The sequence below is a fragment of the Embiotoca jacksoni genome, unplaced genomic scaffold (genome assembly GCF_022577435.1).
Source record: "Embiotoca jacksoni isolate LCO1_2020_lvr unplaced genomic scaffold, fEmbJac1.0.p SCAF_9, whole genome shotgun sequence".
NCBI classification, from domain to species: domain Eukaryota; kingdom Metazoa; phylum Chordata; class Actinopteri; family Embiotocidae; genus Embiotoca; species Embiotoca jacksoni.
Genome location: NW_027185447.1, coordinates 5,748,534 through 5,775,372, shown reverse-complemented (window position 1 = coordinate 5,775,372; position 26,839 = coordinate 5,748,534). Strand labels below are relative to the sequence as shown.

Here is a 26,839-nt window from a genome sequence, read left to right as displayed (position 1 = left end):
AATAGTGGAAGATTACTTTATAATTTTTCACAGCTCCCAAAGCAACACATTTCAATACCCTCTTTTATTTGACCATTATTGTTCACTAACAAAATTCTCACATTACAGAATTGGCATATATTTGGCAATTAGTCCTAAAAATGACTAAAAGACATATTTAATTGTCAGAATAGTTGCAGTTTAATTTTCTATTGATCAACTTGTTACAACACTTGTTTGTTCTTTAGTTAAGACCTTGTTGCGGATTTTTTTTTTTTTTTTTTTTTTTTTTATGGGTAGAAATTCAAATTTGTCTGAATTCTTCTTCTGTGTATATTTGCAGGTTTACAGGTGGTTTTAAATTCCATTATTAAAGCCATGGTTCCCCTGCTTCACATCGCTCTGCTGGTCCTCTTTGTAATTATTATCTACGCCATCATCGGCCTCGAGCTCTTCATCGGCAAAATGCACGCTACGTGCTACGTGATACAAACAGGTAAGATAGTGCAGAGATTTTTTTTTTCTTGACTTGCTTTTGTTTTCATTTATTTGTGTCGGATATTTTACCCCTCAGTTTCAGCTGTTCGTCTTTGAACGTGGGAATGTTATGCAGGGCTTTTTAAGAGGGATTTGTACTCTTTAAATCCATTTAATTTGAGTCCTACAGCCTGCAACATAAACAGGCATATACATCTCAGTTTAACAGGATGGATACAGGATTTAATCCATGTGAATGAATGGACACGTGTACATTGTATGTGAATGGTGACAGGCTGCTGAAAACAGGACAGAACAGCAGATGGTGGATTAAATCTAGCGATTAAATGACTAATTTCTGGCTCTTATGTAAACATGCTTGACTTTTACTCCAGCATGGCAGAATCATTCAAGAAGTAAGGATAAATTGATGGACAGTCATGAATGTCAAGTGTATATGTGAATATGCACATAAAACCAGAGTCATAATCCTAAATTGCTGACTGACAGGAGCAAAGCATCTTAAATCACAGGGATTGGTGGGCTACACAGTAGTATGACGGCAGTTTTCATTGAGTGTCACTCTCTGTTGTCACCGTTTCCCTTGTACACGTTTCACCTAATCTTTTCCTCTTTCCCTCTCTTTGATCTGTCTGCTTGTTGATGTCAGGAAAAGCATTGTAGACTTAAATCGAGGGGTCAAAACTGAGCGAGACAGAAGCTCCCGTTAATCTCACTCATTTGTGTCTGTTTACTGGCTCTGAGAAAAGCACTTGTCTTGTGGGTTTTGTATGTTTTGTGGGTGGGTGGGGAGGACGTACATTTAAAGTGAAATGTGGATTCGGATTTGTATACATGTGCTGTGGATATTTTAAAAAGAAAGTTTAACGTGGGTTAATCTGCTTTGTGAGAGGGGGTGGGGCATATTTAATGTGAGGGTGTACTATAATTTTCAAAAATAATTATGGAGTAATCCAATGATTACAGGACATATAATTGTAAAGTGTGACGTTTCCATCGCTGCATGGGTGGATTTATGAACCACTGACCTCCATGTGCTCAGTGATAAGGCTTAAACAACTGTATGATTATCTCTGTATAAGGTAATAATAGCCATAATGTCATAATAAAAAAAAAAAAGCAGTTACAGGACATAAAATAAGATAAATGGAATATGCCTTTGGTGCCTTGTTGTTTTTATTGAATGTGTTGATGACGTACATCTCAACCGCAAAATCAAGTCATCTCACATTTTGTTCTTAAAAAAGTGGGCTTGGGAAGTGTTTTATCATACGGTGATATTAATATCAATCAGTTTATTCAGTTTTAATGTTTCAGTGTGTAGGATTTAGGGCAATCGTTAGGCAGACTTGAAATATAATATTCATAAGTATGTTTTCATTACTGTGTAATCACCTGAAACTAACGTAGATTGTGTATTTGTGACCTTAGAATAAGCGCTTCATATCTACATAGGGAGCAGGTCCTCTTCCACAGAGCTCTCCATGTTGGGACAAACCAACCATCGATTTTCAAACATACTTAGAAAGGGGAGGAGGAAGTGAGAAGTGTTCACTTACAGACTGCAACTCACTGCTAATTGCCACGAAATCCCACATACTGCTCCTTTCAAGTCTTCTCAGCCTTTACTATGCACCAGTAGATTCACCTGTGTGTCTCTGTACTTCCAGGTGCCCTGGCAGAAGAAGAGGCCACGCCGTGCGCGGTATCAGGGCACGGCCGTCACTGTCTGTTCAATGGTACAGCTTGCCGAGAGGGCTGGCAAGGCCCCAACAATGGCATCACCAACTTTGACAATTTTTTGTTTGCCATGCTCACTGTGTTCCAGTGCATCACCATGGAGGGCTGGACTGACGTTCTCTACTGGGTAATCTGCCAATCTGCATCAATATTACTCACATGAAGCCCAAACTGGGCAGCATATTTTGGTTTTCTTTCTCCATGTGTCTCAAAATTGAAAATGCCTGAGATTTTCTTTATTTTGTTGAATGTTGTGTCTCTTCCAGGATGTTTGAAAATATGAATGGACCTCATCTCAGTTATTTCGCATACTTATTTAGGCCCCTAATTTATAGAATCTCTGTTTCTGTCTCCTGCAAATTCACACATGATGTTTTTGTTTTTGAAAGAAGTCCTCAGTGAGAGCTGTAGCCCGAACAATCAACTTTCTTTTAGTTAATAGCAAGTATTTAAAAACTGAAAAACGCTCAGCTTCTCATCAGCAAAAAAAAAAAAAAAAAAAATCACCAACAGCTTTTAATTAGCCAAAACACTCAGCATTGACAATGAGTTTTCATCACAATCTACCCACACCCTTTTATTGATGGAGACCCTCATCCACGAAATAATAAGCATCTCTCTCTCCTTCTCTCCCGTCTCTCTCTGTCTCTCTCTGCCTCTCTGTGTCCCTCTGTGTCCCTCTCTGTCTCTCTGTGTCCCTCTGTGTCCCTCTCTGTCTCTCTGTGTCCCTCTGTGTCCCTCTGTGTGCCTCACACACTCTTTACTGCTCTCATGCATGTACTGTACGTGTTGCCATGGCGATTCCATGCTAGTGCTGCTGTTAAAGTGGTGGAAGGAAAGACATTAGATAAACCCAGAAGGAGGAAAGGAGGAGGATCAATAGGTGGAGATAAACAGACTGACGAATTAAATCTGACCTTTGACCTTTCCTACTAAAGTCAGTTTCTGCAGTGTGGGGGGATAAATATTGTGCTATGGCTGAAGTCAGAGTGATTGCTTTTTGAGGTAAAATGAGTATTAAAGTAGAAATATGCACATATATATGGGGTGAAAGGAACTATGTAAAAACTCCAACTATGAGTTCAGTGTTTCTTTCCCAGGCAGCTGAATTAAAAATACTTTTGTTTTATTGAGGTCATTTACAACAGCCACATTACTACTACTTATCATATAAATAAATACTTCCTCTTACTCATTGCTGACCTAGTTGTCAGTAGTTCCCTATAGTGGTCACTGTTCCCTGCTCCAGTTTGTAGTGGCAGCTTAAAGTTGAATATTTCCATCCCTCAGGAGTAAATTATGAGCTTTGGACTTCCTCAAGTTTATTGACTTTCATTTAAAATCTGGCACTGGTGTAGAAACATCCTTGAGCTAAAGTAATCAAGATAGGTTTATTTAAAAAGTAAAAAAACACACACACACACACACACACACACACACACACACACACACACACACACACACAATTACTTAATTCCATCATCTTTGATTGCTAAATGTTCACAGGTGACTGGGGCATAAAAAAAGTTAATATTCCCATGAGGGTCAGAAGCACTAAATTATATTTTTCTGAAAGGTGGCAGAAAGTGTGCAGTCTGTACATAAAGGTGATGATAGGTGGTCATTCATTAACAGGTGTGACACAAGCAGGCTGCCGGCTGTATAAGTGCACTTCTATGAAATAACACTGATCTTTTTAAACTTAATGATTCTTCATCTTTACCTGTGTCTATAATACTGGTGTTGCGAACATTTTTCTCCTTGTGGGATAAATAAAGTATCTGTCTATCTATCTATCTATCTATCTATCTATCTATCTATCTATCTATCTATCTATCTATCTATCCTTCTTTCTTTCTTTCTTTCTTTCTTTCTTTCTTTCTTTCTTTCTTTCTTTCTTTCTTTCTTTCTTTCTTTCTTCTACTTCTCTTCCTCTTTTCCTCTGATTTCTGTATTATTCCCTCAAGACTTATGAATGTTCTTGGGTAAAAAGGGAACAAATTATAATGTGTGCAAAAACTAGAAAATGATTATGGTACATCAGTTATAAATATAACATGGTGATTAATTCTGTTTTCGTCTTCTCTGCTTGTCTTTCTCTGTAGATGAATGATGCCATGGGCTTTGAGCTGCCCTGGGTCTACTTTGTCAGTCTAGTCATCTTTGGATCCTTCTTTGTTCTTAACTTGGTTTTGGGTGTGTTGAGTGGGTAGGTTTTATATTTCTGTTTTGATTTATGCTTTTGACAAAACAGGGAAGAGACAGGATGTTTACAGTACATGTGTGATGCACATATTGTTTCTTTGATGCATAAAAAGGATGGGATGAAGCACACAGTAATATTTTGTGTAACTAATGACCTTTGTTACTTGTTTAATGAATCAACACCACCCATCTGGTACAAACACCAAAATATTTTCTAATAAATTCAGGAAATGATTAATTAATGAACAGTCTTGTAACCCTGAACAGGACAAGTAGGTATAGAAATGGATGAAATTTATTGGTGCTTGTCAGGCACAAAAATATCCTCAACAAACTGATGAATATCAGAAAAAGAAAACCTCCTGGTGTGATCCAGTGCAGTATTACGTGACCCAGGTTTGACATTAAGCTTTTCTCTCTGCAGAGAGTTTTCCAAAGAGCGAGAGAAGGCCAAGGCTCGAGGGGATTTCCAGAAGCTGCGCGAGAAGCAGCAGTTGGAAGAAGACCTGAAGGGCTACCTGGACTGGATCACCCAGGCCGAGGACATCGACCCTGAGAATGAGGAGGAGGGAGACGAGGAAGGCAAGCGCAACCGTGAGTTACCTGGATTTTTATCAATTTTGTCTCTCTTTCTTTGCCTAAAGCAGAGGAATCAAGAATGTAAACAGGACTGTGAGTCATCAAGCCTTAACTTCTTCTGCCATAAAATGACGTTGCAGATCTCTTTGTCCCATTCAAAGTGAAGAGAAGAACACAACTCTGATAAGCTCACCAATACTTTGCCTTTAATATATTATAAAACCAATGTCGAATGGTCCCCTCGCTCAACTGTGACGCAAATGACACTCATACATAACAATAATACATCATTTTTAACCGAGATTTCATGCGGACTAATGGATTTCGAGAGTTTTATTCATTGCGACAAAATGAAACTTCTTCATTAACGTACTGACAGATCCATCCATCCATTATCGATACCCACTTTATCCTGAACAGGGCACAGGGGGGGGGCTGCAGCCTATCCCAGCTCACTTTGGGTGGAGGCAGGGTTCACCTCGGAGAGGTCGCCAGTCCATCACAGGGCCAACTGAGAGACAGATGGAAACAAAGACCATTCATGCTCTCATTCACCCCTAAAGGCAATTTGTAGAATCACCAATTAACCTGAGGTGCATGTTTTTGGATCGGGGGAGGAAGCTGGAGTACCCAGAGAGAACCCAGAACCTTTTCGCTGAGGCGACAATGCTAACCACTGCACCACTGTGCCACAGACATAATGACAGATTACTGTTGGAAATCAAACCACATGTTCAGTACACAGGGAGTTTACCAAATGCTTTCCACTGTATTTGATTGTACACTCCATTCAAATACATTCATTACAATTGTTGATACCAAAACTAATAAAGCAATCAAATGTTGTTGTATTTAAAATACTACTGCACACACACACACAACACACACACACACACACACACACACAATATTCTGACAGACTGAACAGTAATGACATCAGCCTACAGCTTTGTGACATCCCTGCAAGCTAATGTTAGCCTTTGTGAATGTAGTCTGTGGAGCATTGCTACAAGAAATATAAAAATGAACCAACAATAATAGTGACATTTCATGATATGAATATTTTGATGACATGTTGTTAATACATATTTAACAACTAAGGTTGCTCATCTTGAATTCTGTGACATCGATCTGGATGTCTGTCTGTGAAGTGCTTCTATAAGTTTGAGGTGTTTCCTTCTTTTGTTAAAAATGCTCTCTGACTGACATACTTGGTGTTTTGGCTTCCTTTTACTGAAATGCACAATATCCAGATCCGTATGTACCTCTGTGTGTGTGTGTGCGTGTGTGTGTGTGTGTGTGTGTGTGTGTGTGTGTGTGTTTTTCTCCCAAAAGTGGCAGCAGACCCGTTGCACTTGATGCCACTGTGCATGTTGTTGTTATAGTCCAGTATTTCCAGTATGTACTGCCTTGACCTTCCATGCCTACAGTACTATAGAAAAAAATATCTATTAACCAATCAATACGACAATTAGCTGTGACAGTAGAATCTAGAAGACACAACCATAATTGATATATGGCATTGATGTAATCTGAAGCAAGAGATACACGTCTCAACACAGATTTTAGACATAAAAAACCCCTCAGGCAATAACACAAATTTTCTTAAGATGTGCAGTTCTTATAAGGTGACAGCATAAACACAAACATGTTAATCATGTTAAAACTATAGCAAGAAAACAGCAATATTTAATTTAAAAGGACAAAGGAAAGAAATCCTCCATAGACAACGTTAAAGCTCTTTTTCATTGCAGCTCCTCCTTTTCTTCTTTCTGTCCTTCACTTCTTTGTTGAAGATATTTCCATCCGACTGCTTCTTCCAGCTCAGTTTGATGCCTCCCATCATTTCTTCCTGTTTTAGCTTCTCTGTAAACTGACATACAAGAAGATTTACTTTTCAGAATATCACTCTCAAGAACATCCCTCACACTCATGTTTGACAACATCTTACATACTTTTTTCTCATTTCTCACACATGGAAAACTTCACGAGCACTATTATATATATTTATCTTCTGTTCAGCCACAACTGCTGCAATGTCTCCACATCATAGCATATTTAGGTTGCTTATCTAAATTGCATAAATCATGTTGCTGTAGGGTCAAACATTATTACTTTCCTTAAGAGGTCCTCCTCTTAAAGAGGTAGGGTCTTTAGATCCAGAGAAGAGCCACTTTTCACCAACCTTACTGTCATCAGTTGCTTTGACACATCTGTAACAACAACAAAAAACAAACCAGAAGAGAACAAACAACACGTACCAGTTACAAAATATATAACCGGATTATCATTTGCAGTCTTTGAAAACTTTAAACACTTTGAAAAATAAGAGTAAAATATGTGGTAGTTACATTTTCCATCTTTACAGGCAGCTTTTTTAAGGTTTAAGAAATCCTTAGTTTACTATGGATTTTAGTGTTAGTTTTATTGATGGTTATTTTTTGTTATTCACAGCATTAATGTATCAGTAAAGCAAGTACACCAACAACACATCATCTGCAGTTGATGTCAGTGCATTCAGAAACAAACAATCTCACTAACATTACCAGCTATTACAAATATATTATTTGACCAAATTTTGATATCCATGAATGTTACTTTTCTCCTCATTTGTTGTTTTGGGGTAGTTTTTCTTACTGCATCTGTAAAAGAAATAAACCTAATTTAATAATGGAATCACTGTGTTACCACTCACCACAACTGTAGCAAATAAAAGCAGCCTTCACATCACAGTTCCTGTCCCCCCATTGGCTGTTGTATGCCACAGTCGCTGCCACACAAGACTCTTTCTTCATGATGTTATTAGGCTCGCCTGATTTCCAGTACCTGAAAGACTACTTACTTCCATCAGACCACTTCCAGGATTCTCTGAAAAGGCCAATCCAGACTTTTTGTCCTTTCGGCACCAGCTCCTATATCTTCCGGTTCTCTGATTCGTTTATCACAACGGCCAGGTCGGTGTGTTAAGCTCTGCAGTAACACTGAGCTTCAGTCCATGTCATGGAATTGTTTATGAAAGCAAATGTTTCATTCAGCTGAAAGGATGAGGAGTTAAAATTTGCACCTCTGGCATCAAAGCAGATGGCCACAAGCAGTTACAGTTTCCATCGGCCCATCGTCCATCGTCATGCATCAGTGCGCAGTGTTTTCCACTGGCTTCATTGTTTGGTTCTTTAAGACTCCAGTTCCTGAACTCAACCTCCCCTTCTTTATAGAAACTTGTGTTTGTTTGTGACCATCTCCAGCTGTTGATGTCATTGTACAGCCCTATCCAGGCTATCTGAAAGGATTATATTTTCTCCTTAGTATTTTTTTTCGGTTTCAACAGTCTCACCTTTAATATGAAATATTTTTCCGTGCTTGCATTTTACCTAAGCTGAAAGCAAACAAATAATTTGACTTTTTATTCGGCCTCTGTGAAAGTGACAACTTAGTTTTAAAGTTAATCTTTTCAGGAAGTCACAAGATACAGCCCCCTGTGCTATCAACCAAGCTGAGCAAAAGCTAAACTGAATAAGTAAAGAAATTATAAATTACACTATAATACATTACTTTTTAAAAAAAAAATTTATCAAGAAAATAAAACGCTTCACTGCACGAAGACGTTATTGACCCTGGTACTATAGTCAAGTCTAAGAAAATGAAATGGAAAAATGTTGACATAAAAACCAATTGTTTATCTTTTAATACTTTAACAGTAGATTTTACTTTTACTTGCATACTTTTAATTTTTCTGTATTTTAATGGTACAAAAACACTGCCATCTGTTTAATATTGGTGGTCCAGTTTAGTAATATACCCACATTTTAAACATCTCGCTCTGGGCCATATTTTGTGTTTTCATACAGCTTGCACGACCACATCAGAGCCTGCTTTACAGCAGCCGCTCGCTATGCAGCCTGTGTTTGGAGAGTGACAGGAGAGGTGCTCTGTAGGAGTGCAGAAAGGTACAAACATGCAATTAATGAAGCAGTCGAATTTTCAGATCACTTGTTGCTATGTAAACTGGCTGTAATGTGAAAAGGATGAAAAGTGGAATACTTACTCTGCTCCCATAGTTGTCAACTATTTTGCTTACATCTGCCATGTGGTGCAGAATCGTCACATCCTTGATGGTCTCTATAGTGGCAAGATCTGTGTTTTTTTTCTCTGCAGTATTTCAAGGCTTCAGTCATGGTGTGTGGGTCATAAATATAATGGTACTTGCATTCAACATGTGAGGTAGAGCACAGCAGCACTGTAAAGACAGACATGGAGTTTTATTAGCTTTAGAAATGACTTGTGTTGTATAGCATGTCACTATCTTGACAGGAAAACACTTGAAACATGGATATCATGACTCAGGAATGTAAAATAACTATAATAGATATAATTTTGCATTAGGTTAGTACGTTTGTACACACACATATTGTATAACAAACGTATTAGTGTAGTAATAGAATATATCCTTCTAATTGCAAGGACATCATACATTAAAAAGCAGAGATAATATTTCATTAAGTAAAAATAAATGTATGAAACACTTGCCTGATGTAGCTATAATACTCAGAAGAACTTTGTCCATCATTGTACGCTCTCTGTTTCTCAGTTTGTGTATCTTACTAGATTTACAGCTGTTAAAATCCTTCCTTAGGTTACACATTGATGTCTTACCTCACTGTCACTGACTGGGTACAAATGGCAATACATATTTGCCTGTCAGGCTGTCCATTTCCATATTTCCTACAGCATATAAAGGACTTGATTTTGTCATCTTTCATCAGTCTTCATTTGAATTCGGTGTTATTAAAACAATGGCCTTTGATAATGTGTTACTTTGTTTTAAAAAAAAATTCAGGATCAACACTGGACCATCAGAGGTCCCATTGGGTGGCTAATTTGAACTCATTGGCTGTAGCAATAAAATAATTTGTCTTATTAAATAATATGACATCAGAAACGCTGGTTATCTTTGGTTGCATTTCTGCCTGAGTTTGTTGGTTTGACACATGGCCCACAAAATATTATACTGTTAACTTTGGTAAAGCGTCAACTTTAGCAAACAAACAAAAACTTATAGTTGTGCCTTTTTTTTCAATTAAAATTTTGAGTAGCCAGGTTTGCACAGATCCGAGGATCTGAGTGCTTCATACATTGTCTTCCTCACATTCCTACGTTGTCTACTTCAAAAAAACTACTTTGGAAGTGTAGAGAAAGACAGTGATCTTACCGAGTGACAACAAAATATGAGCACCTGAAAGATGCATTGCAACAAGAAAGCCCTGCAGCAAACACTAAAATTATATATATATATATATATATATATTTTTTTTTTTTTTAATTATTATTATTATTTTTTTTTACTGTTGTGTGTTTTGAGGCCATTATGTGGTTTTAATTATTTTATTTTAAACCTTCATAATAACCATAAATAAAAACAATGAAGAGACGCTTGGCTCCCTGAAATGGTTGGAAAACCACATTTCTTTGAGCACACAGCAGCCTCGTATCGGGTGCAAAATTTTGTGTTCTGCCATGTTCCATTGTGTATATCTATACTGCATGCCAGTCATGTGAACCATAAATACATTTTTATAACATTTTATCCTCTGTTTACATTAGAGTGTTTTATAGTGATGTGAGAAGCGAGCAGTCTTATATAATTAACATAAATGCAAATCAGAACTGAGCGTGGCCACAGTACAGCATCCTGTTTTTCTTCTTTACTGTTTTTCTTATCGTTTTGTCTGCTTCGTTATTATAATTTTTAGTATTTGGTTTGAAAATAAGCTGACATGGTGACTCAGTAATTACCACTCAGTGAGTGTGGAGTTTCCAAATTTACCTCAAGACCACTGGGGTTTCTTGTGCAGAATCCAAGATGCAGAATCTGTCCTTTGGATGTTAATGTGTAAAATTCAGTTCAAATAATGAAACAGATTTGTAGAACAGAATCCCGAAGAGCATTTTCCCATTTAATTTGGTGCCTTGAAATGTGGCTGTATATCACATGAAACTTTAATACTTAAGTGCCTTGTAATCATTCACAGTCCCTCAGTGTATATCTGTTCTTTATGTTCTCCAGTAGCTGTCCTGCTTTTACCACTGCTGTCATTGTTGTAGATGACAACACTAACTTTCTCTCCTGCAGTGTCTGTGTGCCGTGTACAAACTGTCTGTAGATTGCTGATAACATTAGTTTTATTCCCCTTTTCCTCCCCCTTCTTCCCTTTGTTTCTTCATAGTTTTTCTCTTGTTTGCCAACAGTTGTTCTCTTCTCTGCCTTCTATCTTGTTTTCTTACTAAAGTCTTGTTTATTGTTAATCATCTCCAGTTTGGTATATTATATAGTTGCTCTGTCCAGAATTCATAGGACATTATTACGAGATGTAGTCTGACAGAAACTGGATATTTGGGGCTAATTCTGTATATCGCCAAAGCATGTAATACAACCTTCAGTCCACTAGAGGATGCTGTGGCAGTGTCACATTTTAAGCTGCCTTAGGTTTGGGCACCAAAAACCACGTGGTTAGATTTAGGTACAAATTGTAGTTTGGGTTCAAATAAGTACATTTATGGAAGTTGCGTAAGTTACTCATTGGACTTTAGGTAAGTTATATGTTCCGTTATTTAAATTATTTACTTACGACTTTGACTTTTGCTTACTCCCGGACTTAGTGATATTTGCTGTGAACTTTATCACGCTTTGTATTTCGCAACATGACCTCCCTCTTCAACCCTGCTCATACATGCGTTAACTTTTCACATCTAGGCACAGTTTCCTCTAGTGGACTGACAGGTGTATTACACACTTTAGATGATCCTGGGCTGCTGAGGCTGCTATCTAATTTTGTATATTTGTTTTTAAAGGACTGTGACCAAGATATGCAGTGTACATTAATCAGGGCATTTTACAGTCAGTGGTCTCTGGTGGAAAATGTAATGATGACATGATTTTAAAACTACCACAGACGTAGCCTATCCTTGACATTTCTGTATTATCCTGTTATTTATGTCCTGACATAAATCTTAATATCAGTGCATCAGTGATATCAGCCGTGCTGAACAACTAATGGTTATTACATATTATTATCAGATATAATTTATCCAATTTCACTTTTTAAATGTTGATAAACTGTGCTGTGAGTTGTTACTCCCAATGTCAGCACTTATTACTTAATGATAATACTGAATTCCTTTGATTTAAAGGCCCTTATTCTCATTTGCCCCTTTTTTTTGGTCTAGTTGACTGGCTTTAACCTTTTTCCTCTCTGTCACTTTTGTGCTATAAGCGAATGTAACGAATGAATTTTACTGTAATAGGACCAGATAGTCTATGCTTAGTCAGTCTGTTATGCAAAAACATAATTTATGAATGCCCTTTGCACGTGTTTAGTAGCTTTTTTCTGGACATGGTAGCTATGTTAGTAGTTTGTATTGCAGCTGTCTCTTGCTGTATGTTCCTCTCTCTTGTTCTGCTGTGTACTGACTCACTGCTTCCTCTGTTGTCTGGCTGTGTGAACTGCATGTTGATAACACCAAGGGGTCACGCTGGCTGACCTTACTGAGAAGAAGAAAGGAAAGTTTGGCTGGTTCACTCAGTCCACAGAGACACAGGGTAAATGTGTTTGCGCGTGTCAGTTCATCTTCATCCCTGCGGGTGTCGCTACATGCATGTGCTTCGCTTGTGCTTTTGTGTGTGCTTTGGTATTTGCATGCCTTGTGTTTCATTACGCTGATCCTTTCCATCCTTATCGTAACCAAATTCCTTTCACGTAACACATACAACCTAACGTATTATTGCATGAACATTGTGTTGTGCCCTGCCAGCAAACAAAGCCGACCTGCTAGTGAACTGAATCGGCACTTTGAACTGCAGAACACATGGAAGGAAAAGAAAATGTCACCGTGGAGGGAAATGCACCTCTTAAAAGCAACTCCTTCTTTACAAGAGGAAGCAATCGAGTTTATAGGACATGTTGCTATTTGTTCAAGAAATAGTAACACTAATAATCCCAATACTACCCATACATGATCTTTCACATTGTTGTTAAATGTGAACCAAGCAGTGACGTCACCCATTTGTTTGTGAACGGCTGTTATGAAGCCTCGAGTTTGGATTTTGGTTGGCGCCATCTTGCTAATCCCGAGCGGTTTGGAGCCGGTAGTGACCATACTTGGGCGAGCTAGGGGGGAGCGAGTATGGGATCTGACTCGATCTGATTGGAAACCTGACGATACTACGCCCCGCTAAAATAATAAGAAGGAGTGAGTTTAGCTCACAAGACCTAGATAACTCGTGGAGAAATTTTATTGACTGAGAATTTTACGAGAGAAGTCGAATGGGAGTCTATGAAGCCGGAGGCTTTTTGGAGGCAGCCTCTGGCGGCACTCGGTGGTATTGGAGCTTAATGCACTTCCACATCGGCCTAATTTTTCAGACTCAGAAGCTTCGTCCACTTTTATATAGTGTCAATGATGTCAACCAAAATCATAAAGCATGTTTTCTAGGAAGTATAAAAACATCAAGACTGACTTACAATTAGATTGTGAATCAGTCAAATCTATTTGTATGTAATTGTAATTTATACGTACAGTATGAAGGGTTTCACAAGTTCTGACTTTAAACAAGTAACACAGTTTAGTGTGATAAAATCTGAAGGATATCAGACATGCTTTAACATTTCACTTTGGAAATGCCAGCAAAGTGTATTCAATATTTAGTCCCAGTTCAAATATTGCATCCTGACATGGCTCTTTAATGTATAAATGCTATAATCATTGTTTTCAGTTAATTTCATAACTGCATTTACCGTATCTTGGTCAAAAGTAAACAGAACTGCCACAGTGCTTGTGTTCAGATCCCTCATCTGATCGTCATCATTTTGAATCCCTTTCATTTGTCCTTTATAAAGGCAATATTTCATGCATGTACAGTATATACAATATACTGTATGTTCTAACCCCTGTTGCATTTTTTTTTTTCATTTGTTGATGCTCACAGACCTGAAATGGTAGATCCAATAATTAAAATGGACACTGTAGTCAGTGGTACTCATCATGGATACTTGTTTCAAGTAAAAAACATTTATTGAAGAAATAGTCTTTATATTATAGTGTTTTCAGTGATCAAATGTTTTATAAATGACAATGATAATATATATAATTTGACTCAGGTCTGGCAGCATGTGCTCACTGTGACTTCAAACCCTCAAATTCATCCTTTTGCAGTGATCACAAAACCAAACAGCTTTTTTCTCATGGTGCAACTCCACGATCCAGGATTCATCCCTAAATTGCGTTTCTCTCTTAATTCCTGAATTATGGAATTATGGACAAACTTGGCTGAATTTCTTTTTTATTTATGTCAAACTTTGTGAAGGAGTCACCCGAGCGTTTTCTATCTGACACCTGCAATTTTCAGTTTCATTCTTTGTTGTTGTTTTTTTGTGGTGGTTTGGCTCGGCCTTTCAGCAAAATAAGACACAAAACTACTGGAGATTCCAGACTTCCATCAATAGCTAAAATTATTTTCCAGTCGAGTATTTCTTATTCTACTCTAAGTCTTCGATTCTCCATAGATTAGAGAGGTGATTCTGGCAGTCATTTTAATATGGAGTAGTTTTTTGTATTTAGAAAGTTACTGTTGACTTCAAGGCTATTTCACCACTGTAGAGCCAAGCCAAGCCAAAACTGCATGGGTGTCAATCAGAAAATCAATCATGATGTGGCTTTTATTTTTGAAACTTGTTTCTTTCAGTACACAGAAAGCTTATCAATTCAACTTTTTCATAAACTTATTTTGTGTGTGTGTGTCTGTGTGTTTGATGCTGCAGCGAGCATGCCCACAAGTGAGACAGAATCGGTGAACACAGAGAATCACAATGGAGAGGACGACAAATCGCCCTGCTGTGGACCACTGTGGTGAGTGTAACATATGATATGCAAGATGGAAAGAGATTCATTGAACACTTTTACAACGTAACTGCAACCCAGTAGACAATGTGTTTTTTTTTTACATACCAGACATCAAATCAAAAACAGGCTGCACAGTTTACATGTTGTCGCCCTTTATTAAAAAGTTGCCTCATCTTTTATACTCCCCAGTCAAAAAATTACTAAGTCAAAATGCAGGTTAGTACTCTGTTGTAACGCTGCATGGTAGATACGTTCTTCATTTATTTGATTCAACTCATCTTGCATGGCTGATCCCTGATGTTTTCATCTGCGTATTTTTTGTCACGCGTTACATCATCGTGTTTTTTCTGTAATTGCACCTACAATTCACCCCCCTCCTTCTAATCAGGTTTGTCCAAATGGATTCATGTTGAGCTTGTTTTGTCATTGTGTGTCTCCAAATGTTAAATTGTGTGTGTGGAAAAAAATAAAACATTGTTATTAAATATATATAAAGAAGAAATTCAGAAAAGTTCATTCTAAAATATGTAACACTGTTTGTCTGTCAGCCGTCAGTGTCGACGGTGGAACCGTTTCTGCCGCAGGAAGTGTCGGGTAGCCGTGAAATCGGTATCGTTTTATTGGCTGGTCATCATCTTGGTGTTCCTCAACACTCTCACCATCGCTTCGGAGCACTACAATCAGCCCAACTGGCTGACAGAAGTACAGGGTATCTGTTTGGCTCCATTATGTTCTGTGTGATTGTAAAGCATGACCAACTGTGAGAGGTTTGTTTCTGTAGTAAGACTTTTCTGCTTCTCCTCTCCTGTGAAGATGCAGCCAACAAAGTTCTTCTGGCCTTGTTCACCTTGGAGATGCTGGTGAAGATGTACAGTTTGGGACTACAGGCCTACTTTGTGTCCCTGTTCAACCGCTTCGACTGTTTTGTGGTGTGCGGAGGCATCGTAGAAACCATCCTGGTGGAGCTGGCCGTCATGTCTCCTCTTGGCATCTCTGTTTTCCGCTGCGTCCGTCTCCTCAGAATCTTCAAGGTCACACGGTGAGCAATAACAACAATAATCTTTATTTATACTGAATAGCACCTTTGTGAACTAGGTTACAAGGTACTGCAAGAGTAAACCACAGTCACATGATAAAACGCATCAATAAAGCTGAAGAAAAGTCATGTGTTTGTTTCCTGGATGTGGTAGAGATGTGTCAATCCCTTTTCCTGTTTTAATTCTTTTAAACAAAATACAGAAAAACTTTTGTTTGTTTAATGCAATTAAATACTTTTGCACAGGATATTATTTGGGGTTCTCTATTGTTATTTTGTTTTAAAGAATGTTTAAACAGTGACAAAACTGACATAAAGGTTGTAAAGCTGTTTCCTTTGCCATCAGCAGGCCTGTGTCACTAAAATGACTGGACATACATATGACCTTGCAGCCAGACTGTGCTGTAGCTTTGTAGGACTGCTTACACCTCAGTATAATCATGCTATTGTGATAAACTGTTATGCCATTGAAGAAGCCCAAATAATTTTCCACAAGAAGTTCGCTGAAGCGATGCATGCACTGTTGAACAGTCCGGAAAAAGTTGTTCACTTTACTTTGTAAAAGAGCTGGAACGGGGTGTAGCTGGTTATTTGTATTTTTTCATCACTGGATGTCCCAAACGAGGACGTGTGAATTGTCTGTGACAGTAAAATATTGCAAGGCGGCTGCTGTCACTCAATTTAATCAAGCTGACGGAAGAACATCCAGTGTTTTAGGGGTTTAGATGGCTATGAAGCGCCACAGCATGCCTCCTCTAACCAATATTATGTTTTCAACATTACTTCACAGACAGTTTGTCCCTCTGTTAACTTCATTATGTTTTTTTCTTCTCCAGGCACTGGGCCTCTCTCAGTAACCTGGTGGCCTCTTTGCTCAACTCCATGAAGTCCATCGCCTCGCTGTTGCTGCTGCTCTTCCTCTTCATCATTATTTTCTCCCTGCTTGGCATGCAGCTGTTTGGGGGCAAGTTCAACTTTGACGAGACCGTGACCAAAAGGAGCACGTTTGATAACTTCCCTCAGTCCCTGCTCACTGTGTTCCAGGTATGGGTTTGGTTCGATTCATAATGTGAATCTTCATTAAGTTTCAATCTGTTCATTTGGATAATTTTCAAAGATATTATGACATTTGATTGCAACGTCTGTGGGAACACAACACAAAAGCTTAAAATAATTCTACATACACAAAAAAAAAAATCCTCAAAATGCTGTGCTTGTACAAATGCAGTGGATCATCATTTTGGGTTCTTCTGCTCTGTATTCAACAGATCCTGACAGGAGAAGACTGGAACACAGTGATGTATGATGGTATCATGGCATATGGTGGTCCTTCCTCCTCTGGAATGGTTGTCTGCATTTACTTCATTATCCTCTTCATCTGTGGAAACTGTATCCTACTGGACACACACACACACACACACACACACACACACACACACACACACACACGTACACACGTACACACATACACACACACACACACACACACATACACCTACACACACATACACAACACATTTGTATATGTGAAGAAGTTGTGTAATATTGAGCCATATTGATGATTTCCTACATTTTGTCAATGTCCAAGTCTTTAATGATTCAGTTTCACCATGCTGGTCAGTGTTTTCTCCTTCAGTCACATGATCAGACATCCTGCTAAACGTCTTCTTGGCCATCGCTGTTGACAACCTGGCAGACGCAGAGAGCCTCAATACGGCACAGAAGGAGGAAGAGGAGGCCAAGAAGCGGAAAAATAGTGCCAAGTACAGCTCAGAGCACTTCAATATTTCACATTTTATTTCATCACTTATTTTTTAGAATTTATTTAGAGGCACTTACTGTTCACTGACATTTTTTTATGGCCTTCTGCCTTGGTAGTTACTCCTTGGTTTTATCTGTCAACAGGGACACAATTGTGGAGAAGAAGAGAGTAGAAATAATAGAAGCCCAGGATGGTGAGACCAAGGTAAAACACGGTGAAAAGCTCGAGTTCACTTCATAAATAATGTAAATGTTTTATCAAATTGTGACCAATCTTATATTAAAATGCATCAATAATTATAATTAATTAACCTTGAGCACTTTGTGTAGGTGCCAGCAGAGGTCTTAGAAGAAGACAAAGAGTTGTATCCTGCCATTGAAACTCCAGGTAAACAAACTTGTCTTGAAAAAAGAGCTCTAACTGAGCATTCCCCAAGCTGGAATCTACAAATCATACATCACTTCCTTCAGTTTTATGGTTCTGTTATAAACTAGAAATCTGAACAATGAGAACATTTTAGCTGTTATCTGACGGCAACTGGACTTACAAGAGGTTCTTGATTACGTTTCATGTTGCATTCGAAAGGCTTCTTTAGTTCCAACTGGTGGGGAGGAGAGTCCCAGGTTTGTAATATCTTGAGAGTTATTGAGGTCACATCTGAGTCCCTGACCAACCCGACCATCATGTTGAGTTGTTTGGGTCGATTGATGAGTCTCATTGTGTGAATGGTTGTTAAGCTGCCTGGGGAGGGATACCAGGAATCATGTGACCCGAAGCCCTCATGTGAAAGATGAAACGTCCTCAACAACCTCGATTAAGTCCAGTTGCCTTCTGAGAGCCCTTAAATAATGAGGAAAAAAATAGAAATAAAGGGTTCTTATAGTTTAGTATCTACACTTGCAAGTATAATCGGTGTAGTGGCAGGAATTCAAGTTACGCCGACTGGAAAGGGTTTTCTAAAAATGTTTTTAAATACAACACGTTACTGTAGTCTATGAAAAAAAAAAATCAGTGTAGACAGCACAAGTTGAGAGTTTTAGAGGGAAAAAAAATTACATTTTCTAACAACACTGGCTTATGTAAAAAGTGAAACCAGGAAAAGTTTTGAAATGTCAGACAGACCGCAGCACACAGTGCATGACAGCTTGGTAATTGTCGACCAAGATCAAATATATAAACACTGTATTTTGTTCTATCTCCATATTGTTATACAGTACACATATTACAGTATTGATTACTGCATTTTGAATTTGCTGTATATAAAATGTATTTCATGCCTCTTTTGTGTCTCAGTATTTAAAGTATTGTACACGAGTATACTTTGGAAAATCTGTCTTTATTTTCTAAATGTAAGTTTTATAATTTTTGTCAAATTCATCAAGCTATTACAATAAGGTAGGCAAACTATAAAAGCATCAGCAGCATTACAGTACAAATGCACAATGACATACTGAAAGAACCTAAACATGACAAAATATGAGGAGAGGAAAAAAACTCAACTTTGAACATTAACACTAGTGCAATATAAATACATACACTGAGTATACATTTTAAGTTTCTGTATCATCAGTAGACTACAAATACAACAGAAGGATTATTTTAATATTCAAACTAATGCTTTCTAGCGTGTGAAGATAAGGACAATACTGAAGACCTCCCAGAAGTTCCCTCAGGTCCTCGTCCTCCACGACTCTCTGAACTCACCATCAAAGAAAAGACTCCACCCATCCCAGAGGGCAGCGCCTTCTTCATCTTCAGCAGCACCAACCCGTGAGTCCATTATATAATATTAATATTGACAAACAGGAAGCAGTCCACCTGCTCAGTTTGACAAAAGATACCAAAAACAGTCCCACCTTTGTCTGTCTGCTCACTTCTGTTTCCTCACTGTCCTTCTCTTTGTCTGTAGGTTTCGTGTGTTCTGCCATAAGCTGATCAACCATCAGATCTTCACCAACCTCATCCTGGTCTTCATCATGCTCAGCTCCGTTTCTCTGGCCGCTGAGGACCCCATACGCAACTTTTCGGCTCGCAATATCGTATGTAAACAACCGCTGAGACTGTTGTCTTTAACTGTCCAAAAATACTCGTCCACATTTTTAAGATTTCATGTTTGTAGGGTCATATTTGTCTCATTTTAGCTGACAGTCAACCTTTTTCGTGAGGACATTTTAACATGTTACAGTAAGAAAAGTGCAGTTTTAAATAATGATATTAATCATGGCTAAATTCAATTTAGCTGGTTCAGTTTCAGGGGGAAGGTGTTGTACATGCTGACTCACTGTTATGACTTACTTGGATACTTGAATAGAACAGAACCAACATTAATGTTAGTAAAACCTGCACTTTGACAACTGTCTGCTGTTGAACGCTTATTGAAAGCATGATTTACTAAATGACCTCCAAATAACAAGAAACTTTACATAGAAAACAAAGTACATGGACAGCATTTTCATCTTGAATATAAGATTGAATAATAAGAGTGAACAACGATAATTGTTTTGGTTTGCTCCCTTACTTACCAAACTATTCCGGGGTCCTACAAGACTGCGTTAGACTTGTCTACTCGTCTCTTTCCACAGTTGCAGTCACACCCACTATTCTGCTCTACACAGTTTTATAATGTTGTGTTATGATGGGTTCTTGCTCATCTACAAACTAAAACAAGCTGCACTCTGCAATTTTAAATGTAAGCAGAAACAAATGGTCATGGGAAATTCAAGCAAGCCATTACTCAGAAGTTATATAATGTGATGTCATCCAATTCACTCACAACACACGTGATACTCGTGGGTTTTTGAAGGGGTTTATGTCGGCCCACTTCAGCTGCGCTGTACCAACCTGTGATAACATGCGTAAAGTGAATAGCACTGATCATAAACTTTATTTAACGCTCGCACTGTACCAGTGTAGCTTAACCGCTCTCGGTTATTCATGTCAAGGTTACCTCCATTACAAGGGAAAAACAGTCATTTTAGGCCAGTGATCTCTTTTTGGTGAGTCCAGGACTATGTGGATAAAATATTTGTTCACAAATGTTTGAAATATTTAATGAGTGATGAATTTTAAATCATATATTCTATGCTCAGCGAAAACCTGCCATGGTTGTAAACAAACTTGAGAATTTAATTTAAGAAACAGTGCTAAATCTCTCGCATCCATTTGTACATTAAATAGCAGAGTGCAGCTTTGCTATACTCTGAGTTAGCTACTGTTTTATCTGTGTTTAACCTTTACAATTTCTACAACTACAAGTTTTTGATCGTGTACTGTGCTGTTACCCTGGAATGACCTGAACTTGTGCATTGCCTTTTGCAGATACTTGGTTATTTTGACTATGCTTTCACCGCAATCTTTACTGTTGAGATCCTGTTGAAGGTAAATGTCCTTTGCGTGCTGTGTTGTGCTGTGCTGGGTAGAGCTTCAGTAACCCTGCGTGCTTATGTCACTCTGATTGCTTCCTCAGATCCTAGGCTATGCAGACTATGTCTTCACTAGTATGTTTACATTTGAGATCCTTATTAAGGTAAACAATAAAACATTGTTGCGTCGCCTCAGCAACAACCCACCACTTCCAAAGCTTGCTGCACACATCCTCCCTCCCCTCATTTTTATCTCAATAAGTTTTGGTCTGAACGACCACCTGCTTGTCTTGTTGTCATAGCGCCAATCTGTCAACATGGAAGTCATGCTTTTTTCGTCAGATATTTATTTTTGTCTGTTAGTTACTTTTTTCCATCACGGCCCACTTACCCACAAGTTTATGGACCAGTGGCTCTCCAGAGTGCAAATTCTTGTTTGGCTTTTCTCAAATATTACAGTTCTTCTCTTTTACTTTTCAAAAGATTAAAAAACAAATACTTGGTTGGCTCTATGACTCTGGTGGTATTTTGAAACCTTTCCCGACCTACTGTCATTTTTTGAAACTTTGAATCATTGTCGCAGCTAACAGATTCCCAAAATTTGTATCTTTATTTACACCTATTTTTGTTGAACTAAAATCAAGCCGTATATCCCACTACCTGAAGTCTTTTTTTGGCTAATGCACTTAAAAAACATATGCTTGAGGAAATCCACAAAAATCTGAAACTTTACTGTTAAAATTCAATCCTCTGCCTATTCCCGCTGCTTGCTGCATGTCTGCACTAGGTAAATCACATGTATTGTGGCTGAAGCCTAAAGAAGATAACAGGCCCTCTTTATACAGTCTGTGGCTTAATCTGTACTGGAAATGAGTGTGGTGATTTTTGAACAATATTCCCCATTTAAACATACTGCATTGTTTATATGTCCTGTATATACTGCATGTGTGTATGTGTGTGTATGCAGTACTGCACATGTATGCATCTCTTTTAAAAGTGTTTTAAAGTTGCTTTTCAAACAGTGTGCTTTTTCCAAGTAACATAATCCACATTACAGCTTCATTTCAATGCAGAGCCATCAGTTGTGCATTATTGTCAAATACAAAATTAATGTGAATGTAATTAATTTTTGTATTTGACAAGAATACAACATTCAACACAACTTTTTTCTCACAAATGACGTTATGAAATTGAATGCGGTAAATAGTTCTTAGTAAAGGATCATCTAAATAATTTTTCCAGCCGTTTGAGTCTGACTTGAAGCTGCCCCACTCCACAGTGTACGTATTTGGATGTACAATGGCAGATCTGTCGTCTTGAGTCCTCACAGTTGTCTCTTCTCTGTCCAGATGACAGCGTTTGGAGCGTTCCTTCATAAAGGGGCGTTCTGTAGAAACTACTTCAACCTATTAGACCTCCTGGTCGTTGGTGTATCTCTGGTGTCCTTCGGCATTCAGTATGTATAATTCAATCACTCCTCACTGAAAGAATTTTCATGTTTTGCTGAAATGTAGGCTATCATTGAACAACTGTGTATTTTTTGCCATGAAATATATACATTACTCAATGTTCAACTAAAATGTTTAAAGTACCATTACAAAATATTAAACTGAAATACAGTTAATCCTAAACCGTGGTACACTTACCACTGGTAGTGCGCAAGAGCCTTGCTGAAAGGCCTAACAATTGCACTCCAACTGGCCCAAGATTGTCATTTAATCTCATTTTATTACAGACAACACTTATGTATACAATGATGTAAAAATAAATTGCTTGTAAAAAAAAAAGTCATTGATCTTAGCCAGTGTAATGATTGGAAGTTTGAAGTGGCCATGATGGACGAGACAGGTCAGAGAGGGAGATGCAGGTTGCAAACAGCTGTTTCTAGTTAGGACTTTGAAACAGTAGCTTTATATTGTTATTATTTAGCCTATCGGTGGGTATTTAATAGTTAAATCAGGGAATTTTTATTTATTTATTAATTTTAAAAAAAAATATTGTCTACAGTGGAAATTGGTACTTTGGACATTAGGTTTGGCACATAGTGATACATGGTCTGAAATGTTTAGGAACTTCTGCTGTTATACTTCCGTGACAACATGCCCATGAAGTTGATTTAGCTGAATCACCCGGTGTGTCATCTGCAGGTCCTCTGCTATCTCAGTGGTGAAGATTCTTCGTGTTTTGCGAGTTCTCCGTCCGCTCAGGGCCATTAACCGAGCCAAGGGACTGAAGGTCAGAATGACAATAATAACACATGGTGCAGAGTGTCCACGTATCCATCTACATGCATGCGTGTTCATGTGAATTTAATTCTAGAGTATTTTTGTACAAACAAATGCCTTTGCTTGTTCTGCAGTGCTGTCTATTCTGCTAACAGTGTGTAACTGTGTTTTGCAGCACGTGGTCCAGTGTGTATTTGTGGCCATCCGGACCATTGGAAACATCATGATCGTCACCACACTGCTGCAGTTCATGTTCGCTTGTATCGGAGTGCAGCTCTTCAAGGTACACAGAGTGATGAAGGGTCACGTGGTCACAGTTGATGGTTTCTCTTTTGGCCCACCAAGTCAACTGATTCTTCTATTGCAAAACAACAAATAGCTTTTTCTGAAGTAGAGAACCTTCTACTAAGTGCACCTCTGACACTCTGTTATTTATTTTTTTACTAAAAGGGTAAATTTTATCGATGCACCGATGATGCAAAGTCCAACCCAGATGAGTGCAAGTGAGTTTTTTGTTTCCTTCCTGGTTTCCAGTTTTGGACCGTGTGGATGAGTGTCTCTGTGTGAGCTTGTATTTGTATATGTGGTTAACATCATGTTTTAAATCCCAGAGGCACCTATATTCTCTATAACAATGGAGACACGGCGATGCCCATGGTGAAGGAGAGGATCTGGTACAACAGTGACTTTAACTTTGACAATGTCCTGATGGCCATGATGGCTCTTTTTACCGTCTCCACCTTTGAAGGATGGCCCACGTAAGTACTGTTTTAGGTTTGAGATGGAATATAATGTTTGATAATTAATCACTTTTCTTTCTGAATGAATGAAAATACTCCAATACCACTATTTACAATAATACAGAAATATAAACAACTCTCTTGTCTATGATTTGAGTGTTGTGTCTCTGAATGTGCACTTGAACATTTATAAGTGTGCGGTTTAAAATAGAGCATGTGATGTGTGTGTGTGTGTGTGTGTCTGCAGTCTGTTGTACAAGGCCATCGACTCTAACAAGGAGAACTTGGGCCCCATCTACAACTACCGCATTGAGATCTCCATCTTCTTCATCATCTACATCATCATCATCGCCTTCTTTATGATGAACATCTTTGTCGGTTTCGTCATCGTTACTTTCCAAGAGCAGGGGGAGAAGGAGTACAAGAACTGCGAGCTGGACAAGAACCAGGTAGGAAGGTGTTATTGTGTACAGTGTGCGTACTTGTTTGTTTGTGTATACTGTTGCAAGACTGATATGTTGATTTGTAAACTATAGGTCAAATCCTCTAACTTTGAAATTCTTTTTCCAATTAGTTTCTTTTACTCAACATGAAGTAATGATGCACTGTATCCTTGTGATCAGTGTAAACAGTGCTTGTATCTTTAATGCAAGATAGCATATGATACCTGTTAACAAGTCTGTTTGTGTCTGTTTCTCTATTTACCCCACCGCAGCGTCAGTGTGTGGAGTACGCTCTTAAAGCTCGACCTCTGCGGCGCTACATTCCCAAAAACCCCTACCAGTACAAGTTCTGGTATGTGGTCAACTCCACTGGCTTTGAGTACGTCATGTTTGTCCTGATCATCCTCAACACCCTGTGTCTGGCCATTCAGGTGAGCGCTCTTCATTCAGTGAGCAAAATTGTCATAAACCCTCTCATGAATGTAACATCTGTCATTTAATGATATTCTGGCTGTGCCATATCACATAGTTTTCAATATGATCAAGAAAATTCATACAGTCAATGAGTGTCGCAAAATTCCAACTCGATGATGTAATAATGTCATACCGTTACGCAGCGTTTTGTACACGTGTAACTTACACAGCAGCAAAAAGCATGACTGAAGGCGTCTTTACAGTGAAGTTGGTTCCAAAACTGGAGTGACCTCAGTAGTGTGGAAGTAGTTTGGTTACAAAAATAGACTTTAAATAAAAGTGGACGTAGCTTTGGGGTCAGAAAAATGAGGCTGACATGGAAGTGCATTAAACTGCAATACCACCGAGTGCCGCTAGAGGCTGCCGTCAAAAAGTCTCTGGCTCCATAGACTTACATTCAACTTCTATCATGAAATACAAAGTCAATAAATTTATTCCACGAGTTATTTGGTGTCATTTACTAATTTCATTCCTTCTTATTAGTTGTTTTGTGGTCAATTTGAAAATAATCCAGTCATTAGTTAGATATTAGGCCTCAAAAAGCAGTATGTTTGGGCTGTGTCTGTTTGATTGACCGGCCTGTGGTGCAATCAGGTTTCCACTAGCGAGTCAGATCCCCGCTCTCTCATCCTCAGCTCATCCAAATATGGTCACTTCTGATTCCAAATTAGTAAGATAGCGATGGACAAAATCCAGTCAAGGCTTCATAATGGCAGTTTACAAACTAATAGGTGATGCCAGTGTTGGTTGCCACTTAGTTACAAAAGATGAAATGTACAACAAACCACATTGTTAGTTTTTATTGCATATTTGAACTGTCACATTTATTTTCACATATACTGGAAAACTAAAACACTTATTTTGTTGTAATTGTATGTACTTAAACCAATAAAAATACAATATGTTCGATATGTTCTTATTGCCAAGAATTGGGTTCATATCACAGAAACACTCTAAAATATAATTTATATCATGATTTTATTTCAGGATCACATTGCCCACCACTCCATGGTATACAAGTGTCTCCTTTATTCATTTATCTAATATTGACAATAATCTTATGTTTGGGAATGTTAAAAATGGTTTAATCTGAATATCTACAATGTTTCATTTAAGGTTGTCATAATATTATATTTTTTTTTCATATATTTAAAGATATCTATCTCTATGTCCTGCCAGACCATACTGCTGTATATAAATCCACCTGAAATGTGTTTATTATTAAGCACATACAGTATATCTGTATTGAATCTGCCTACCTGTCTCCTTTCAGCATCATGGTCAGTCTCATCTCTTTAACTATGCCATGGACATCCTCAACATGGTCTTCACTGGGGTTTTCACCGTCGAGATGATCCTCAAGCTCATTGCCTTCAAACCCAGAGTAAGTCTCTCCTCTCCTCTCCTCTCCTCTCCTCTCCTCTCCTCTCCTCTCCTCTCCTCTCCTCTCCTCTCCTCTGCAAAACTCCCATGGTTGAAACCATCTGAGTTGTCCTTTTAGATTTTCCTTTATATGTTACCCCTAAAAGACTCATGTGTGATTTTGTTTTTACCTGAAAACACTCTTCCTTTTAACCCAGCCCTCCTTCTTCCTGTCCCTCTCACCTCCCTCGGGCTCTTTGCTCGCTGGCTGACTTATCTTCCATGTATTCCTTTACGTCACCCTCCATTACTCCTCCTCTCTACCTGCATCCTGCATCACCCTCTTCTCCTTTCCTTCCCCTCTCCTTCCGCTGGCTGCGCACACTGCCATGTTCAGGGCTATGTCGGGGATGCCTGGAACGTCTTCGATGCTCTGGTGGTCATTGGCAGTGTAGTCGACATCATACTCAGCCAGGTAGAGAGACGTCAGTATGTACAACTCTGTCATTCCCTCTTCCTGCTCGTAACCTGCTGCTG

At 38.4% G+C, this 26,839-nt stretch overlaps 1 protein-coding gene across 3 annotated transcripts in view; it reads left to right on the top strand.

The window, feature by feature from the left end:
- The window catches only part of cacna1db (calcium channel, voltage-dependent, L type, alpha 1D subunit, b), an 88,178-nt gene that overhangs the window by 38,162 nt on the left and 23,177 nt on the right, over nucleotides 1-26,839 (top strand). For 2 of the 3 annotated variants that reach the window (XM_069140785.1, XM_069140784.1), the window contains exons 6-31: nucleotides 323-475; nucleotides 2,148-2,344; nucleotides 4,323-4,426; nucleotides 4,847-5,016; nucleotides 12,524-12,598; nucleotides 14,817-14,904; nucleotides 15,088-15,114; nucleotides 15,447-15,607; nucleotides 15,712-15,937; nucleotides 16,771-16,978; nucleotides 17,203-17,323; nucleotides 17,583-17,697; nucleotides 17,840-17,900; nucleotides 18,026-18,083; nucleotides 19,322-19,466; nucleotides 19,606-19,735; nucleotides 21,163-21,222; nucleotides 22,408-22,514; nucleotides 23,206-23,293; nucleotides 23,459-23,566; nucleotides 23,734-23,786; nucleotides 23,895-24,041; nucleotides 24,271-24,472; nucleotides 24,739-24,897; nucleotides 26,214-26,324; nucleotides 26,700-26,777. In XM_069140785.1, the coding sequence (XP_068996886.1) occupies nucleotides 323-475; nucleotides 2,148-2,344; nucleotides 4,323-4,426; nucleotides 4,847-5,016; nucleotides 12,524-12,598; nucleotides 14,817-14,904; nucleotides 15,088-15,114; nucleotides 15,447-15,607; nucleotides 15,712-15,937; nucleotides 16,771-16,978; nucleotides 17,203-17,323; nucleotides 17,583-17,697; nucleotides 17,840-17,900; nucleotides 18,026-18,083; nucleotides 19,322-19,466; nucleotides 19,606-19,735; nucleotides 21,163-21,222; nucleotides 22,408-22,514; nucleotides 23,206-23,293; nucleotides 23,459-23,566; nucleotides 23,734-23,786; nucleotides 23,895-24,041; nucleotides 24,271-24,472; nucleotides 24,739-24,897; nucleotides 26,214-26,324; nucleotides 26,700-26,777 (3,152 nt within the window). The remainder of the gene's footprint in view (nucleotides 1-322; nucleotides 476-2,147; nucleotides 2,345-4,322; nucleotides 4,427-4,846; nucleotides 5,017-12,523; nucleotides 12,599-14,816; nucleotides 14,905-15,087; nucleotides 15,115-15,446; nucleotides 15,608-15,711; nucleotides 15,938-16,770; nucleotides 16,979-17,202; nucleotides 17,324-17,582; nucleotides 17,698-17,839; nucleotides 17,901-18,025; nucleotides 18,084-19,321; nucleotides 19,467-19,605; nucleotides 19,736-21,162; nucleotides 21,223-22,407; nucleotides 22,515-23,205; nucleotides 23,294-23,458; nucleotides 23,567-23,733; nucleotides 23,787-23,894; nucleotides 24,042-24,270; nucleotides 24,473-24,738; nucleotides 24,898-26,213; nucleotides 26,325-26,699; nucleotides 26,778-26,839) is intronic. The other variant, XM_069140786.1, reaches the window with a different exon arrangement.